The following is a 19150-nucleotide window of genomic DNA, read 5'->3' as shown; positions in this document are numbered from 1 at the left end:
AAAATAAACCTCTATGCTATTTTATTCTGTTTCAGTTTCTAAAGATAATTGATTCTTGTGCTGATTCTCAGCTCTATTTTATAAGTGCAGTTTATTTACAATTTTATATGACCTATGTCTAAAAAAATTTGGATTCCATTTATCTTCTACAAACTAACCCCCTCGGGTGATCCCTGAACTAAGGGATAAGCTAATAATAACTTACAAGGGGCTTGCACCTTCTCCAGGCTGGCTTTCACCAGCCAGGAGGGGCATAGATCAGGGAAGCAAGTAGTTGGCTTCACTGCTGCCAGGATCCTGTCAGCGTCAGCCCCAGAAAACCAGATGAAGTGGTCCAGTACAGGACCAGAGGCCAAAGGGCCTCCAGTTTGCCTATTGTATCAAGATTGGCGTGGAGGTCATGACGGAGCGATAAGACTTTATTTGCAAAATAGTTCGTAAAAGCCTCGCAGCTAAAGGCCGGATTCCTAAATTTTTGAGCTTCCCCCAAAAGGGAAGTTACAGATTGAACTCCCCTAAACAACTGAGCCAGGCAAGAGCTAGCAGATGCAACGGAGGCCAAATGGAAAGCTTTTCTCGTGGCCTTCACTGCCATCTCATAGGTCTTCATAAACACCCTGTAAGCTGTTCTTGAAGCCTCGTTACGAGTATCCCGGCAGACTCGTTCTAGTCATCTCTAGTTTTCTGTCTCTAGTTTCGAATGGAGGTGAAGAGGACATCAGAAAGCAATTCTGTTGATGGCCTTGGAGAGATGGTGATGCCATTCATCCATAATGAGCACATCTAAAGAGTCACTGGAAGGAATCGGATCCTGCAGCGCATTGTGGAAATCAATTGGATCCATGATCTGCTCACCGCCTATGTGGGGGCTCAAGGCCCAGGCAGGCCTTCAGAGCAAAATGGTCCAACCATGGTGTGGCATCTGATCAAATTGGGCCCAGATGTACACCTACTGTAAGGATAAAGTCCAGTGTTCCTGTGCTCCATTCTGTTCATGTCAATCAGGGAAACCTTACACTTTTTAAAATAAGCCTTTTTGCCTGTTATGGCTTACTTGACTTGAGACATTAACTATGCAGGCATCTTTGGGTGGTACCTTTCCTGATTTGAGATATGAGTTCTCTTTGGGCTTCAACTAGTGTACTCTCAACTAGTTTCCAGGCACCTTGGAGGGATTTGGCTCTCAACTTCCTTCTGATTAGTCCGCTCATTTTAGCAAAGTTTCCTGTTTTGAAATCAAAAGTGATTTGGACTTGGGAGGCAACTTCCCGTTAACATGAATGCCAAACTTAATAGCATTGTGGTCATGGTTCCCAATTGGTGCAACAACGTTTCCATGTCTGAACATGCCTTTTCTCTTTTGAGATTGTTCCTACAAGTGCAGCAGATGATAATTCCTTTGGGTTAAAGGAAGCGGTGACAGAAGCCAATTTGTAGTGTGATACAGTAAAGACATAAAGTGGCTGCTTTCTTTTCCTTCTGATCATGGTAGTCCAACTCTTTCTAAAGTATGTTCTGAATCTTTTTTATAAATTTGGTGATGTGATAGGAAAGAGCATATAGATATAATGGTACCTGTGTAACTTTAAATATATATTTATAGACCCACTCTCCCTGTGGTCCCAGTCCAAACTGACCTTCCACCATGTCTGGTAATTCCCAGTATGGAACTCCAGGCGCACCATGTGGATTTGGTAATTTGTGAATTAACCCTGAATCATACCATTGATTCCCCAGATTAGTGCTATCTTCTCTGATGGGCAGCACTAAGGTCTTGGGCAGAGAAAGGTCTTTACTGAGATCTCCGCTACTGGAACTGACAGGGATTGAATTTGGGACCTTCTGTATGCAAAGCAGGTGCTTTCGCATGGACCTGTGCCCCCTCCCCTAGTATAAAAACAGTACTTTGTGCTCGCTTTATCAGTAACCTTTGTAAATGTCCTCTAAGGCGTGCCATTGTTCTTTCTTGAATATCAGGGATTGGGGCTGAGACTGAGAGAGTTGTTTGTGGCCATCTAGCAAGTTCATGGCTGGACAGAGATGCTTTAAAGCAGTGCATCTTACTAACTTTGAAAGTTGAGGGCCATTCAGACTGTTGTTTTTTTAAAACAATGTGTGCTAGAATCTGACTTTCTTATGTGACAGCTCATAAAGATCCTTTGTCTGTTTTAAAAGTAGAAGTCACTCATCTCTCTGCTCTTCTACGCCGTGTGTTCCAGTGCTTCATACTGCATGCCCCTTTTGTGCTAGTAACATTCAAAGTATGTCGAACAAAAAATGAAGGTCTCTGGCAACGGAAGGGCTGGTCAGATATCGGCAGTGCCACTAATAGTGCTAGTCAGAACGCCAGTTCTTAAGATGCAGACAGCTGAGTGCTCAGTTTCCTTCCACAAGATGATCCATATTCAAAATGGTAGCCTTTTCTTCTTTTTCACATTGCTTCGGTATTTGTTCCTTCATGGTTTGCTGCTTTTTAAAGGAAGTTCTGTCCTGCGTTCATCTTTTAAAATATGTATACCAGTGGTTCCCAACCTTTTTTTGACCAGGGACCACTAGGACCTTTTTGTTCAGTGCAGGGACCTCAAGGTTCAAAATAAAAATTCAGAGAATTTGAAAATAAACTTTAATCATAACTGTTAGTTAAACATTAAACTTAGAATAATATTTGAATACATATTTTTATAATAGAGAACTTTTAATTGAAAATATTAGTTTATTATGGGTTTATAACTTTGTTTCACGGACCTTAATTTAGTTCTCGTGGACCCCTGGGGGTCCGTGGACCCCCGGTTGGGAACCAGTGATGTACACAGATAAAACAGTGTTCTGAGAGGTTTGCATTTTCATTGACTTTAATGTTCCTAGATAAATCTGAAGGAGAGGTTGAAATTTCCATGTTTTGATATTTCTCAGGTGAGCTTAAATTTTTTTTGGGTTGGGTGGGCTTGAGTACCAGAACAACTGTTCTGCACTGGTCAGCTCAAGTGGAGAAGAGGCAGCAGAAAAGGTGTTTTGATTGATCTTACCTTGCTGAGCTGCTGGTTGCTGGGAAATAAATTGCTGCGGCAATCTGTGGGAGTACTCTGGTAGCAAGATGCCAGTGTTATAGCACAAAGGTGCTGCTGACTCTTGCTTGACAACAACCAAGAGAGAGGTCAGAACAGCTATAACAAGAAGACATCAAAGTATTGCAGTCAAATCTCCTGAATGTGCTGCACATGAACCAAGTTTGGATTTAAATCCTCTAGTGCTGATACTAAAGAGCAGATTAGAAATAATTCAAATTGTGCAGGCAAGCAACAAACATGAAGCATCTCCTATGAGATTTGCCCTGGGCAAATAGCCTACTTAATCTACTGCACAAAATGTGGTGAAGCCTTTGGGAGGGGGGGAATTGAAATTTCAAGCATATAATCAGCGTTGTTTATGCAAGGAGACTTTCTGTACAATCAGTAATTTGATGAATTATTCATTTCTTAACTTCAGTTTTATGCTTGAAAACAAGCCCACAGGATTAACGCGGGATGCTCTTGATGAAAAGGTGGAAATTGATTACACATCCTCAGTAATTCTTTTTTCAAGTGATGAATTCAGCAGCAAAGTATACAAAGTCATGTTTTCAGCTCCTTTTCCTTCCTTTTGCACAAAGCAAACAGGTATTGTTTTCTCCCCAGCTATATGATTTGTATAAGACATTGCCAGATTTGTCAGCTTTTACATACTGCCCTAAAATTAGTACTGGCGTGTGCTTATGCAAAACTAGAGTAATGTCATTTGCAATGCCACTGCCATGTAATGAATTGTAGTGTTGTACTGGATTAGTGACTGGTACACTTAGATCTGAGCATTCACTTGCTGGTGGAGAAAATCACCATGGGTTGGATCCAGACTAAACTGGCGATTTCCACCAGTTCTTCTTTCCCACTGCAGCCCGTCCCCCGTGTCATTCGTCAAGGTCCCCGGGAACAAAATTTCATGAAGATCAGCGGGCTGCAGTATAGTTTCCTTTTTTCCACCCAATAAATTTTACAGTTGCCTACTGCAGAGAAATTTGAGAAACTAAAACAAATTATGTAGTGGGGGGGAATCATTAGGGTTGCTGGATCCCTCTTCGCCACCAGTGGGAGGATTTTGGGGGTGGAGCCTGAGGAGGGTGAGATTTGGGGAGGGACTTCAATGCCATAGAGTCTAATTGCCAAAGGGACCATTTTCTCCAGGTGAACTGATCTCTATTGGCTGGAGATCATTTGTAACAGCAGGAGATCTCCAGCTAATACCTGGAGGTTGGCAACCCTAAGGATCATGGGGTCAAATTTTGGCAAGTGGGGAAGGCCCCACTTCAGACCACAAATAGCAAGTGGGGAAGGCTCCATTTCAGGCCCCATTTGAGACCACAGAAGCAACTAAATCTTTGGCCAGCTCTCAAAGTAAATATAAAAATTGACTATTGTAATATACAGTCAAGAGGCATATGTGCCGTGCATGCACTTTTTTGTTTTGTTTGTCGTATTGCAATTATGAGGTTAAAAAGATACAAAATAAATATTATAAAATGTTTTTATTAATTGAATAAATATTAAAAAATGAAAAATATATTTTTACTTCTCCTTTTAACCCTGGAAAGTTTAACCCTGGAAATTTTCAAAAGGAGGGCTTCAACTTTGCCCCCTCCCTCAATTGCTTCCTTTTACAGAAACTTAAAATGTCATTCACTGGGGTTGTGAGCCGGCACGGTGTAGTGGTTAAGAACGGTGGTTTGGAGCGGTGGAGTCTGATCTGGAGAACCGGGTTTGATTCCCCACTCCTCCACATGAGCGACGGAGGCTAATCTGGTGAACTGGATTTGTTTCCCCCACTCCTACACACGAAGCCAGCTGGGTGACCTTGGGCTGGTCACACTCTCTCAGCCCCGCCTACCTCACAGGGTGTCTGTTGTGGGGAGGGGAAGGGAAGGTGATTGTAAGCTGGTTTGATTCTTCCTTAAGTGGCAGAGAAAGTCGGCATATAAAAACCAACTCTTCGTCTTTGTCTTTGTCTTTGTCTTCGTCTTCGTCTTCATCTTCTTCTTGTTATGTGGAATAGTTCCCTGATCGCAGTAAAGTATGTGGAATGTGCAGGAGAGCACTTGAGCATTTGAAATTCAGATACTTTAACTGATGAAATAATTAAGTCATGGTGTGTGTGTGTAAAGTGCCGTCAAGTCGCATCCGACTTCTGGCGACCCCTTTTTGGGGTTTTCATGGCAACAGACTACCAGAGGTGGTTTGCCAGTGCCTTCCTCTGCACAGCAACCCTGGTCTTCCTTGGTGGTCTCCCACCCAAATACTAACCAGGGCTGACCCTGCTTAGCTTCTGAGATCTGACGGGATCAGGCTAGCCTGGGCCATCCAGGTCAGGGTAAGTCATGGTGTAGCTACATTTAAAAGAAATGTGTGTTGGAATTCATTACTCAATGGAAAGTTTTGCATCTATTTTTGGAGGAGCTGAATTAGGACTCTGATGCTAAGTGAGAGTTTTTCAGGTGAAGGAATGAAGTACAACCTTTTGGAAGCCATTTTCTAGAGAGCAGATTCTGATTTGGCAGATGAGAGCTCAGTAGCATATATGCCAATTTAGAGTGTCTCTAATAGGGAAGAGATCTCTTGACTGAGTAAACCTGCCAGAATCCTAATGAGGAGTGCCGTGGTTTAAATTCTGTCTCTTGCTTCAAACATATTAGTTTTCTGCCTTGAGGAGGAGGGGCCCATCTGCAGACTTGTGGACACACAACTACCAAATCAATGGCAATAAAGCTGATGCCAAGTTTAACACAGAGAAAATAGCTGAGACCACTCTCCCACCCACCCCTTTAGAGCTGTAAAAAGGTAAAGGTCCCCTGTGCAAGCACCAAGTCATTGCTGACCCATGGGGTGACGTCACATCCCGACGTTTCCTAGGCAGACTTTGTTCACGGGGTGGTTTGCCAGTGCCTTCCCCAGTCATCTTCCCTTTGCCCCCACCAAGGTGGGTCCTCATTTGACCGACCCCGGAAGGATGGAAGGCTGAGTCAACCGTGAGCCGGCTCCCTGAAACCGACTTCTGTTGGGATCGAACTCAGGTCGTGAGCAGAGCTTGGACTGCAGTGCTGCAGCTTACCACTCTGCGCCACAGGGTGTTTTTCCCCAGTGATGCAAATGAGTCCTTCAAGGGGAGATGGCAGTTTGCACCATGAAAAGGGCTTGAGGATAGGGTTGCCAGCTCTGGGTTTGGAAATTCTTGTAGATTTGGGGTGGAGCTTGGGGAGGGTGGGGTTTGGGTAGAGGAGGGACTTCAGTGGGATATAATATCGTTCAGCCTACCCTCCAAAGCCGCCATTTTCTCCATGGGAACTGAGCACTATATTGTGGAGATCAGTTGTAATTCCAGGAGCTCTCCAGCCCCCCCCCCCCCGGAGGTTAGCGATACTACTCAAGGGAAAAGATTAAGCCCACCTTCCTCAGTGCCATGGCCTGAGGAGTCCTCAGTAGGGTTGCCAGCACTGCTTCAGCAAATGCCAGCAGATTTTGAGGGCAGGGCTTGAGGAGGGAGGAGTTTGGAGCAGATGTGACAACATTTCTAGGTGATGTTCTAGGAATTCCTCCTAATCTCTATAGTAAAGACTGTAGAGACATGAGAAAATTCCTAGAGCTTCACTATGCTAGACTAGAGCTTCATTTCCTCCCCCTGCTCCTCAGTTTTTCAAGGGCGGGCAGGCAAATGGCAAGCCTAGTCCTCAGTGACTGCTGTTAACAACAACAACCTGCGGGAGATCTATTCATACATCTCTTGCTGAGATGTCTAGTGGTTCAGCCAGAAGTAGGGTCCAAACTACTATTCCCTGTTTCCTACTTTTGTCCTCCTCATATCACTGATAACTGTCTGGATGTTAGGTCTGCCTGGGAGGAGTTGGTTCTGGGGGAAAAGCAGTGGTGGAGGAGGTTCAGCACTGCTTCTCTTTAAACTGTGCCCCTTTGCTTTATAATTATTGAAATAACCATGTGTTCTAAGCAAGACAATTGCTGTGTCACTATAATGTATGGATAGCTCATCAGAACTTTGACATTCTCCTGTGGAAAGAGAGACATTCTAGGAAATATCCAAGGGGTAGGACAGGGCTAAAGAAATGGAGAGTTGCAAGCTTTCTTTCTTTCTTTCTTTCTTTCTTTCTTTCTTTCTTTCTTTCTTTCTTTCTTTCTTTCTTTCTTTCTTTCTTTCTGCGTCTTCTTGTTTGTAAAATTACTTTTTGGTGAATTTGTAAATATATTGAAGATTTGGATTCCACATAGTGGATTTAGGAAAGCTGTTCATTTATTAAAATTCCCCTGTTTTGTTAATATGCTACATTTGCAATGACCCTCAAGGCTGGGACATGAGCTTTAAGTGGCTTTCCCTTAAACATATTTCAGAAAACATGTACTACAAGTGTCTATTCCTGCTATTTTTCTCTCCCACCCACCCTCTTCTTGGGTTTTATTTTTCAGCAGAGATCTGTCCTTAGGTTCTATGCCCTTCAGTCTAAATGCTAGATACAAATACAGTAAGCTTGCCATTTGTCCACTGACAGTGGACAATCTCCCACTCATGCCCTCAGATTCTGCTCTCAACGATTTGAGGAATGGGAGAAAAAATTGAGGGAACAGCATTGATGGTGACACTGCAGGAATGACCCCAGTCTCTATGGGTAAAGACCATAGTGATTGGAGGGATTCCTAGAGCATCACCCAGCAGTACTATTGCATCCTCCAAACATCTAACCAGAAGTGATATTGTGATTTACGTGCTGCTCTAGGAATTTCATCCATCTCTATGGGGAAATTCCTAGAGCGGTATGGAGGAGTCATGTCACATTCCCTGAAACTCCATTCTCCCCAGGTACCACTCCCAAAATCTCCCTGATTGAATAAAATACAACAACCCTATAATGGACTAAAACCAGGCAGTAAATTCTTGAAACCAAGGCTTTAAAAGGCATGCTTCTGTTCTCCTTACTTCTTCTTCCAAGAGTGGACCACAAGGGTGCATGGCCATTAGTGCTACAGGTTTTTTAGAACTGTATCAACTATTTTCACTGGACTGCATCCAACCACAGTTTCTTTGACATCTGTTCCCCTCTCTCACTGCAGACCACCACGTTGACTCCTGTTTTCTTCCCAAGGCTCTGCTTTCTCCCCGAGCCAATACTGGTGGGCATCTGAGTAGCAAGAAAGGGAAATGGGGAAGTACTACTTTGCAGGTGGTTCGGGACAACCACTTAGTTCCGTGGAAATTAGAAAAGTATACTCTGACGAATAACTGGTATGTAGATTCCTTTGTACTGTTTTATTCATTGATGTGTTGTTGTTTGTTCCAGAGCTGGTGATGTTGCTGGAATGGTGGTCAGGCACTACTTGCACCCTCTACACTGACCCACAGGATTACCTCAAGTGCGGGAAAGAAAATGCCATCGTAATCCTTAATCACAACTTTGAAATCGACTTTCTCTGTGGCTGGAACTTTTGTGAAAAATTTGGGGTTTTAGGGGTGAGTTTTTGACGGGCGTTTCAAATGTTTGTATGACAAATCAGCTTCCACCCAGAGTTTGAGCGGCTGTTGTGGGGGTGGTTGCTTGAATGCCGCCTCCCTCTTAGTCTTTTACGGTCTTGCTTTCTATTGGCATAGAAGTGTCCGTACTGCTTTAGAGGAGAGAGGAGGTAGAAGGAGGTGTGATGATGTGCCCCAATCTTGTATAACTGGCAAATGGGCACGCCTAGCCCAGCACTCGTATGCTGCGGCTCTGCAAGCAGCAGAAATCACAGACATTGTAAAGTCCCTGGTGGCCTAACAAACACAAGTTGTACAACCTTGGTAAGTATAGCAGTGATTAGAGCCGCAAAGGCTGTTTGCCAGAATGGTAAAACTGGAAAGCCCCTGTATTAACACTGAATTATTGGAATTATAATAATATTTTCATATTAAGTTATATACAGCCGTTGGTGAGGCTCAGACCTTCATTCTCTAGCTGCTCAAGTTTGGAAAGCTCTTAACCCTATTGATGACACTTGTCTTGATGCTCATCTGATTCAAGGAACAAGCACCCAGTGTGGCAAATGGCGTCTGCCTCTGAGGCAGAGCCAAAGTTTTGTGTGTAGCCTCCATAGCATGGTGATAAAACAGCCTATAATCATGGTGATGATAGAGGCAGGGTAGCCAGCAAAGTCAGCAGCAGCAGCAGTGTGTGCATGAATGATATGCTTAATGCTGGAAATGTTGAAGTGCTTTCAAGGTTTACAGTTTTGATATAATAACTAGGGTTCAAGTATCAGTATGTCTAATTGTGTAGTCTTGGTTTATAGTATGTTCTTTTTGGAATCTTACTAACCATGCATCTTTGAACAGTGGATAGCAATTCAGGAACCTGTCATCTCATATTGATTTATGTATTGATTTACATAAATCATATTATGTTAAACTCTTCTTTAAGCAGTTTGCACTGGCTTATCTATCAACAAAGCCAACATGATCTTCCAGCAGAGGCAGCAATACCTCTGTCCCGAACACCAGGAGAGATCTTGTCATCATATAGCCACTCGGTTTCAGTGGTGATCCCTTGCTGACAGTAGCATTGTAATAAATTGTATCTTGTCAGTGAGCCACTGCGGATTCTTTATTGTGTAATGTTGATTCTCAGCCAAGAGTACAGATGCGTCTATGAATCAGCCATAAAATTAACCAGTTTAGGCGGATAACCCAGTCATTCTAGGGAGCTGAAGCTTGCCAAATAAACTTGATTGGGCTGCCATTTGAAATGGTCTTGTATGGCTGTTGCATTTGTTTCACATATTTTATTTGGGGCAGTCTTTAACCCACTGGTCAGGATCTTCAGCTGGATTTCAGAGCCCAACCTATTGGGTTGTCAGCCCTGTGCAGCTGCTATCCAGTGCCAATTTTTGCTGTCTTTTTAGAGGAACCCGTTCCTAGTATGTATGCGAAGACAGCGAGGGTCCCATGCCATCTGCCCCTCTTTGTTATGTACACTGAAAGGAGGAGCAGTATGGGTGCAGGTGAGATAACTAAGTGAGGGAAAGAACTTCACAGCTTTGACTCTTGGTTTGTGCTTCCATATAGTACGTATCCTGGTGCTTGACTTGTCCTTGGATCTCTTGGGCTACAATCCTGGCTTTGACATCAGAGAAGTCATAACCCTGGCTCCCTGTTACTGGCACACGATTCTGTCATGTTACTTCCTCTCACCTTTTTGCAGCTCAGTTGCAGGTTTGCGTCCACTGACTTATGGCCACATAAGGCACAGCAACTTAATATACTTGTTAAAAGTTATTGTTTGTGGGTATGCTGAACCTTTGCCTTAAAGCCCACAATAAAGAAAGCCTGTCAAGAGGGCTTGATTTTTATAGTCTTTCTCAAAAGTTCATATCACAATTAATTTCACTTTTGCATCTGCAACTTCAAATTGCTGCAGGAAGGCTTGGTCTTCTACCTGGGACCTATTCCACAGTGGTCAGAAAGTTCACCGCTGACCCTTTGAATTCTGTTTATAATTTTTCGAGTTGGTGAAACTTCCATCCTTACTGCCTCTGCCAACTGAATGAAACATTTCTGATTCATGTGCTGTTTTCTCATAGGCCGATCCTGGGCTAAGGGGAACTGAGGGGTGCTACAAACACTAGGCTCAAGGCCTTTGAGAGGATGTCCTTGCTGAATAGTGTGTACCAGAGAGTGCTGGACATTTCTACCTTCTCTCTTAATCTCAGTCTCAGCAAAGCACGTTTCGTCCAGGGAAAACTAGGATTAGGAAGAGACATTCCTGATTTCCTACCTTTCTCTACAATATCTCGGTACAATTTGTGAAGTCTGCCACAAATGTACTTTGAACAAATTATACAAAAGCCAGAAAGATTTATTATCCCTGCCGTGAAAAATAAGTTTGTCCTCCTACCAAATTTCTAAAGATAGTTGGTAGTGTAGAGTATAATTTATAGCAGCTTATTTTCTGCAAACTGACTAATTGTGTGACATAGAATTATTGTACCAATCCAATTTCAAGGTGCATTTGGGGCTTGCTTGGTTGGACACCTGTCCATGGAAAGCAACTCCCTATATGTATACAAATAAGAAGGGGGGATTTAAAAAAATCAGATACCCACTTGAAATGGGTCCCATGCTTTATGATTTATTTGGAGAGCATAGATTAGCTATCTTATTTTGAATGATTAGAAAATTCCAGTTGGGTGTGTTATGGTTTTGTTTTGATGGTGGGGTCAAACAAATTGAATAAAATGCAGAACAATCAACATGTTCTGTATCATTGTCTGCCTCATGGTGTTAGGTGGTTAATGCTGCAAACTGCAAGAGTATAGTAACACTAGAGAATCTCAATTTAATTTGTAAATCCTCAAGATTGTGCATAAATTTGAAACCATGACAGCAGAAGTCTCCTTGAAGAGTCATTGCAATTGGGCTGTCTTCATTCCACTTGTCAGTTAAAATAATTTGTCTTTATTGCTTCCATGCAAGTGTATTGTTCCAGGTGGTTATGGTGAAGAATGGTTTACTAGTAGTTGTTACAGAAGAACTGAACTGCTATGTAGTGCAATCCTCTTGCTTTGCATAAGAATGCAATATATGAATCTCCTGTTTTTAATCAAGATATTTGATTTATATATTTGATTTATCATGCCCTTCTTTCAAGGAGCTCAGTTTGGCTTATATTTTCTCCTACCCAGTTTTATGCCGCAACAATCCAGATGTAGATTAGGCTGTGACTGGCACAAGTCACGCAGCAAGCAGTGTGGCAGAATGGAGATTTGAAACTAGCACTTTCCCAGTCTTAGTCCAAAACTAGCTACCACACCACACTAATTCTGGAATCACTCTTGTCCTCTTTTTTGACCACCAACAGTGTTATTTTACCCCTTCCCCCTCTCTCACTGCAGCTCCCTGACTTGTACAGCTGTTTGTCCCTGTGGGTCTCATGATGTCACAGCACGCCCCTTATTTTTCTTTTAAAAACCCTATCTGTATAATGCTATAGTATTAAAATGATAGTTTAAGCAGGTTCTCTAAATTCACAGCTTTCTTAAAAAAAAAAAAACCCTTATCTCTAGCCCTTTCCCTCATGGAGATATGCCTTTTTCCTTATAGCTTTGTGCAGGAGGGGACTAGAGACTTTTTAAATAAAAGCTGGGAATTTAGAAAACCTGCTTAAATAATCATCGCGACCTACAGCATCATAGCAATATTTTAGGTCCTTAAAAAAAGTTGAAATCACTGTCTTGGGAGGGAAGGAGTGGTTTAACCATGATGACAGCCCAATCATTGAAAAGTGGGCTGGTCAAAGAAAACTGATAGAAACCTTATGCACTGGGGAAAAGCCGACTCAAAATCAGCTTCCTGAAAAAGATGTGGGTAAAAGTGGTCCTAAAAAAGAGCCAGAAAAAAACAGGGGAAAGTAAAAGAAAAAAAACCCTACAGTGAAAACTAAAGGCACAAAAATGAACACGGAAATCAGGGGATAAACCGGAGCAGTATGGGGCCAGAACGGACAAAAAAGACCCATGTGGAAAAGCCCTATTGCCTTTATCCAGGGATGTTCTGGCAAACTGTGTGATGTTTTGCATGCTTAAAATACACCAGATCTGTATGTTCAGAGGCATCATGCTTTAATTTGCTTCTTCCACTAGAATGCAGCATGTAGCCTGAGAAGAGGAAACCTTTGTGCATTGGTGTTCATGGGCCTCCGTATTTTATTTTATTTTATTTTTGCCGTCAAGTCACATCTGACTTATGACGACCCCTGGTGGGGTTTTCCAGGCAAGAGACGTTCAGAAGTGATTTGCCATTGCCTGCCTCTGCTGGTGTTCCTTGGAGGCCTCCCATCCAAATACTTGCCAGAGTCGACCCTGCTTAGCTTCTGAGATCAGCCTCCCATATGAGGGTGTGCATAACAAAATTGTTTTGCGGCAGTGGGTTTGGTTATGTCTTCTGCCTTTTCCTAGTTTATTAGAGATAATAGGCAGCACCACGGCTCACTTAATGATATGAACAAGAATAATATTAGTACAATTTTGAAGATTAATTTAAAATAAATTATATTCAAATGCAGAAAAACAATATCATACACTTATGTAATGCACAGAAAAAAACAACTCAATCAAGAACCATTGAGCAGAGTCCAAACAAAAACAGGTTATTTTCACCAAAAAAATGAGCGCAAATTATTTTCAAATTTCTCTTTCTCTCTCTCTCTTTTTTTGCAAAGAAGGATAAAATGTGAAAACAGGAACTAGGTCAATTCTTCCTTGCCCTAGTAATCAAAGCAAGAAAAGGACCCATGTACCTCTTGACAGTAGCTAGCAAGATGACCTCATTATTTAACACAGAAAAACTACTCCGAGTTTGGGATTGTTCATGTGTGGAAAGACATTTGCCTCCATGCTTGCTGTTGTCATGCATTACAATTGGCTGGGTTTCACTTTGTTCTGTGGCCTAAACGTTTAAATCAGATCACTGTTGGTGGGGTCATATCATGTCTTTGGGAGGAGGAGGTTGAAGTGCTATTACTAGGGCTAAACGAATGAAAAAGGAACCACATTCATGCAATACAAAAAGCGTCTATTTTTCACTTGCTGCTGAACCAACATTTCATGTAGCTCTAATTTCCATTTTGTCGGCTTAGTAAGGCATCTTAATAATAGAATGTAAGCTGGCAAATAAAGAAGAAAGGATGAGAAACAACAGAGAACGTCCTGAAGCAAAATGTCCTTGTTACTGCAAGGCACTGTGTTCTGGTACCGAAAGAGGGGAGTTCTTAAAATTTAATGCAGGTTGTCGTGTGTGGGTGATGTAAAATGGGTGTCTGATATATTGAGGGTGTCTGATATATTGAGGGTGATGCCTGGTTTTGTGGTGAGAATAATACTGCCTTTTTTGATAAGTGGTGGAAATGTAATCAGGCCAGTAATTATTGGGAAAAGGTAATAGATACAATTGCATTTGGAGTTGAAATTGTAATCCCCTTTTAACCCAGAAGTGATATTATTGAATTGTATTGTAACAATACCAAAATGATGTCATGAATGTGTTTTAAATGCTGTGTAAGCAGCATAATTAGTGTTAACAAGATCTTGGAAAAAAATCAGCTCCTTACTTGAAAGAATGGAACGATTACAGGGTTTGTTATGTATGATTTAAGTTTAACATATTTAATTCAAAAAATCTACGGGCCTCAAATATATGGGAAAACGGTATTTCAACACATTGATCAGTATGTGAAAATAAGCATATATTTGTGTTTCGTACTTTTCATTAGGTTTGTACGTCTTTTAAAATTTTGTATATAAATAATTGATAACATTTACAAAAATGACAGAAATAAAGGGGGGGGGAATGGAGCTGCAATTTCAGAAATCCAAAAGGCAAGCACTGCACTTCTGCAAGGCTGGGAAATAGGGTTGCCAGGTCCCTCTTCTCAAGCGGCGAGAGATTTTGGGGGCGGAGCCTGAAGAGGGCGGGGTTTGGGGAGGGGACTTCAATGCCATAGAGTTCAATTGCCAAAGTGGCCATTTTTCTCCAGGTGATCTGATCTCTATCGGCTGGAGATCAGTTGAATTAGCAGGAGATCTCCTGCTACTACCTGGCAGTTGACAACCCTACTGGGAAACTCTAGAAAAAGAAACATGTGTTCCCTTGAATTGCAGGTGACCTGCCGTGGGTGATTTCTCAAAAACAGATGCTGGGGCTCAGGCATGCACAGGTGGCATGAGTAGAAATGCTTCCAAGTCTGAGGAGGGGCCAGCGAAGCTGAACAGGCCACAGCCTGAATTTATCTCCACACTTCAGAACTTGTAGGAGAGAGATACTTGTCCCAGAGACCAAGGGACAAAGACTCTCGCCCTCCCAGCCTAACAACAAGAAAGTCAGCCTGTAAGGTAGGATACTTACATGGCGAGTTCCAGAAAACAATTTATCTGGTAGCTGTAGCCAGTATGGGCTAAAGTACTGGATTCTGATTTAGGGTTACCAGTTCCCTCTGGCCATCAGTGGGGGATGGGGGGTAGGGTTGCCAGATCCAGGCTGAGAAACTCCTGGAAATTTGGGGATGGAGCCTGGGGAGGACAGGGACCTCAGCTGGATACAATGCCACAGAGTCCACCCTCCAACGCATCTGTTTTCTCCAGGGGAATTGATCTCTGTAGTCTGGAGATGAACTGTAATTCTGGGGAATCCCCAGGTCCCACCTGGAAACTGGCATCCCTATTCAGATTGAAGCCCCAAAACCCAAGAACGCCACAAAATATAATCAAAGTGATTTATTAGAAAATTGTGCAGGAATATACAATAAAAGAGCAGTGAGGATAACATAATAAAGCTATATATCTAAGCTAAGCACATTTACAAGTATTGGTTCAAGTTCCAGATGTTACCCAGCAAGACTGAGTCCAACTGGGTTTCAAAGCCCAAGAGAAGGGCACTAGTCAGTATGGCCCTCCTAGAATCAAGAAGTGTCCTAAAGTTAGAGGTAATCCAGACAAAGGACAAAACAAGAATGGAAGATCTTCCCTTCAAAGACCTGCACTGGCCTGATTCTAGTTGACCAATTCAATGTATAGCAAATGATTTAACTTAACCAATCAAGTAGGTTGCTAACCAGGTGACTCAACCAATCAGGTGAATTTGCCAGTTAGACCAGACACTCTGTAGCTACGTCGGGTCCCAATTAAAAAAGCACCTTCTCCATCCCATGGGTTCGGATACTAACAAGATGGAATGTATCCTCCTAGATGCCAGGCCTAATGGTCTGACTGGCACCTGGGTTGCCTCCCACCTCCCTTATCTGACTCTTTGAAGCTACAAGCAGCTTGATCTTAGTTCTCAGATGTTTTACGTTCTTATTCCAGGACTGTTTTCCCCGAAACAAGTGGCATTTTCTCCAAACAGAAGCACGAGTCTATAAAATAAGAAGATGGGTGTCTGATCTCTTTAATGTTTCCCTTTTACTGTGCCTGTAGAAGTTTCTGCTTTTCTCTTACGCCTTTTTGTGCGTGTCTCTCTTTTGCAGAGTTCCAAAGTACTTGCAAAGAAGGAACTTTCCTATGTTCCAATCATTGGCTGGATGTGGTATTTCTTAGAGATAGTTTTCTGCAAGCGCAAATGGGAGGAAGATCGGAAAACAGTTATGCGAGGCCTGCTTAATCTCCGAGATTATCCTGAAAAATTCTGGGTAAGTGTTGGCAATTACAGCAGAGCTGATCTATCTGGAGTTCCTGAAAGGGGAAAAGATGGAGTATAAATGCATGAAATAATCACGATAGTACATAAATAATTCAATTGGTGGAATGCTGAATGTTCTGAAGCATTTGGGTACGACAGGCACCAAAGCAGCTGGCTAGAAAGATCATTGTTGCTTATGTAGCTCTGCTGTATAGGGCCAGGTAAACATCTGTAATAGTGCTTTGTAATGCTCTTTGCTGCTTGGCATCTCTTAAATAAATAAAGAATTTAGGGTCTAGGCTTTCTGTGGACTAATGCTTATTTTTGGACTGCCAAAAAAACAAATCAGTGGGTTATAGATCACATCAAGCCTGAACTGACCCTAGAAGCTAAAATGACTAAACTGAGGCTGTCGTATTTTGGTCACGTCATGAGACGACAAGAGTCACTGGAAAAGACCGTCATGATAGGAAAAGTTGAGGGCAGCAGGAAAAGAGGAAGACCCAACAAGAGATGGATTGACTCAATAAAGGAAGCCACAGCCTTCAATTTGCAAGATCTGAGCAAGGCTGTCAAAGATAGGACATTTTGGAGGACTTTCATTCATAGGGTCGCCATGAGTCGGAAGCGACTTGACGGCACTTAACACACACACACACAATGCTTATGAGTCAAGTGTCCTTTTAAGATTGATCTGCAATGCTGCATTAACATATCTGGGTCAGCAATGGTCATTTGTTCTCCTCTGTGCAAAACCTCCACCAGCACACAAAGTGTAAGGATGGTCTGACGGCTGTGTTTTGTGCAGCGATCTTCCTTATCAAACGTTTCTTTTTGTTTTCAGTTTCTGATTCACTGCGAAGGTACAAGGTTCACCGAGCAAAAACACCAAATCAGCATGCAGGTGGCTGAAGCGAAAGGCCTGCCCAAGCTTAAGTATCATCTGCTGCCGCGGACAAAGGGATTCGCTGTCACCGTCCAGTGTTTGAGAAATGTAGGTAAGGAAAGTCACAGGGAGCCAACTCTAAAGAATGTTACTTAAAATCTCCTCTTTTCATAGCTGGCTATCAATTGCCCTTGACTGTGTGTCTAAAAAGCCGCAGCTCTCATTGACTTACACCAGCTGCTGATTCAAAAAGACAGTGATTCTGCAGATCTTTGAGGAAGTCCTATTCCCTTCTGAGTGGCTCACAGTAGTCTCAGGGCAACGTGACTATTCATTCTCTCCATTCATATCCCTCCTCAAAATGCTTTTTTGGTCATAAAGTCTTTGGCTGATTCCGTTATCGGTGATCCAAATTTATGTAACTTATTTATTGATATAAGTATTTGTACCCTGCTTTTCTCCCCGAAGGGACTCCAGGAAAAAAAAAAAGGTATTAGTAAGCCAGAAAACCAACCAAAAGCACGCAACTAAACCTTGAGCTGGTCCCAGACTCATTGGCTGGCTTGTTTGAAGACACAGGCTGCCAGCCACAGGCTAGGAGCCAGAGGGCCATGAAACCTTTTGGTCTTGCAATTAAAAAAAAAAAAGGTGAAGGTCCCCTGTGCAAGCACCAGGTCATTCCTGACCCATGTCATATCCCAACATTTACCAGGCAGACTTTGTTTGACGGGGTGGTTTGCCAGTGCCTTCCCCAGTCATCTTCCCTTTACTCCCAGCAAGCTGGTTACTCATTTTACCGTCCTCGGTAGGATAGAAGACTGAGTCAACCTTGAGCTGGCTACCTGAAACCGACTTCCGTCGGGATTGAACTCAGGTCGTGAGCAGAGCTTGGACTGCAGTACTGCTGCTTACCACTCTGCGCCACGGGGCTCTTATTGCTCTTTAGCCTCAAGTTTTTATAAGGTACCTAAATCAGGAAGGGGGAAAACAATCCTCAGCAAGGGCTTCTCTTTCTCCCTCCTCCCTTCCCGCTCCAAATAAAGGTTAAGCATGCAGAACTACATTTGCTCACCATCATCTCTTCTTGAGAGGTCCATGATGAAGGAATCTGTCTTAAAACAAACCCAGTTGTACAAAATATTGGCTTAGCAGGATATCTGATTGTTGCCTTTGCCTATTTGAACTTGCTCAGTTTGTGTTGGTACTTTTGAAATCTCGTGTTACAGTATTTCTTTTAATTAAGCATATTTATAACTTTCACTTGGTTAAACAGCCTGTCAGTGTTCGTTTTAGATTGCCACAGAGATTACTTTTTTAGTTGTTCAGGTTCAGTGTTGGAAGACTTTAAGCTTGTTTTCTCACGTATTAATTACCGTATCAAATAACCAGTGGCTTGTATAAGTGGGAGTGGTAGGAGCACACGGTGTGGTGCAGTGTTGACTTCCCCCCTAAGTTACATGAAATAATGCAAAGCTTTTCGCTAGTAAAGAGTATAGCATAATTTCATATGTAACTATTTTCTTGTTATCATGAAAAACAAATTCTGTTAAGGGATAATAGGTTTGAAAAGTGAGCATTTGGTCATTGGTCCAACTGTCCCTAATTGTGCATGTGTTGACCTGCACTGAGTAGTGAAATAACTTGTTGAGAAAACCCATTTTCACTCACACAGAGTGCCTACCACCTTCCACAACCTCTTTCTCTCTCAGGTTCAGAGTAACAAGTAGGTCAGGCCACGACACATGGCTACCCTTCTTGTAGGGTTGCCAACCTCCAGGTACTTAAACAAACAAAGTGAAGCACTGAAAGCACACTGTGTATGTACAGAAAATCCTTTTATCTATGTAATAATAATAATAACTAGCAATTCAACCCGACTCTCTGTAACATTTACAGAACATATGCAATTAGCAAGGCGGCTGTAGTGTGGAGGCAGGCAGCTCTCCAGAGCAAACATGAAAATCCGGAGTGGATTTCAAAATGAATGAACTTCTTCAGGATTGAAGTACGTTGTGCCAAGATATATAGTTCATTCACATA

General features: G+C 42.4%; 1 protein-coding gene across 1 annotated transcript in view; it reads left to right on the top strand.

The window, feature by feature from the left end:
• The window catches only part of AGPAT4 (1-acylglycerol-3-phosphate O-acyltransferase 4), a 63993-nt gene that overhangs the window by 12522 nt on the left and 32321 nt on the right, over positions 1 to 19150 (top strand). Inside the window, exons 2-4 of the mRNA XM_056852986.1 lie at positions 8369 to 8538; positions 16073 to 16234; positions 17069 to 17222. Coding sequence (XP_056708964.1) covers positions 8369 to 8538; positions 16073 to 16234; positions 17069 to 17222 — 486 coding nt within the window. The remainder of the gene's footprint in view (positions 1 to 8368; positions 8539 to 16072; positions 16235 to 17068; positions 17223 to 19150) is intronic.

Source organism: Euleptes europaea, chromosome 7 (genome assembly GCF_029931775.1).
Source record: "Euleptes europaea isolate rEulEur1 chromosome 7, rEulEur1.hap1, whole genome shotgun sequence".
In the NCBI taxonomy this organism is placed as follows: Eukaryota; Metazoa; Chordata; class Lepidosauria; order Squamata; family Sphaerodactylidae; genus Euleptes; species Euleptes europaea.
This window is presented reverse-complemented; position numbering and strand designations above follow the sequence as displayed.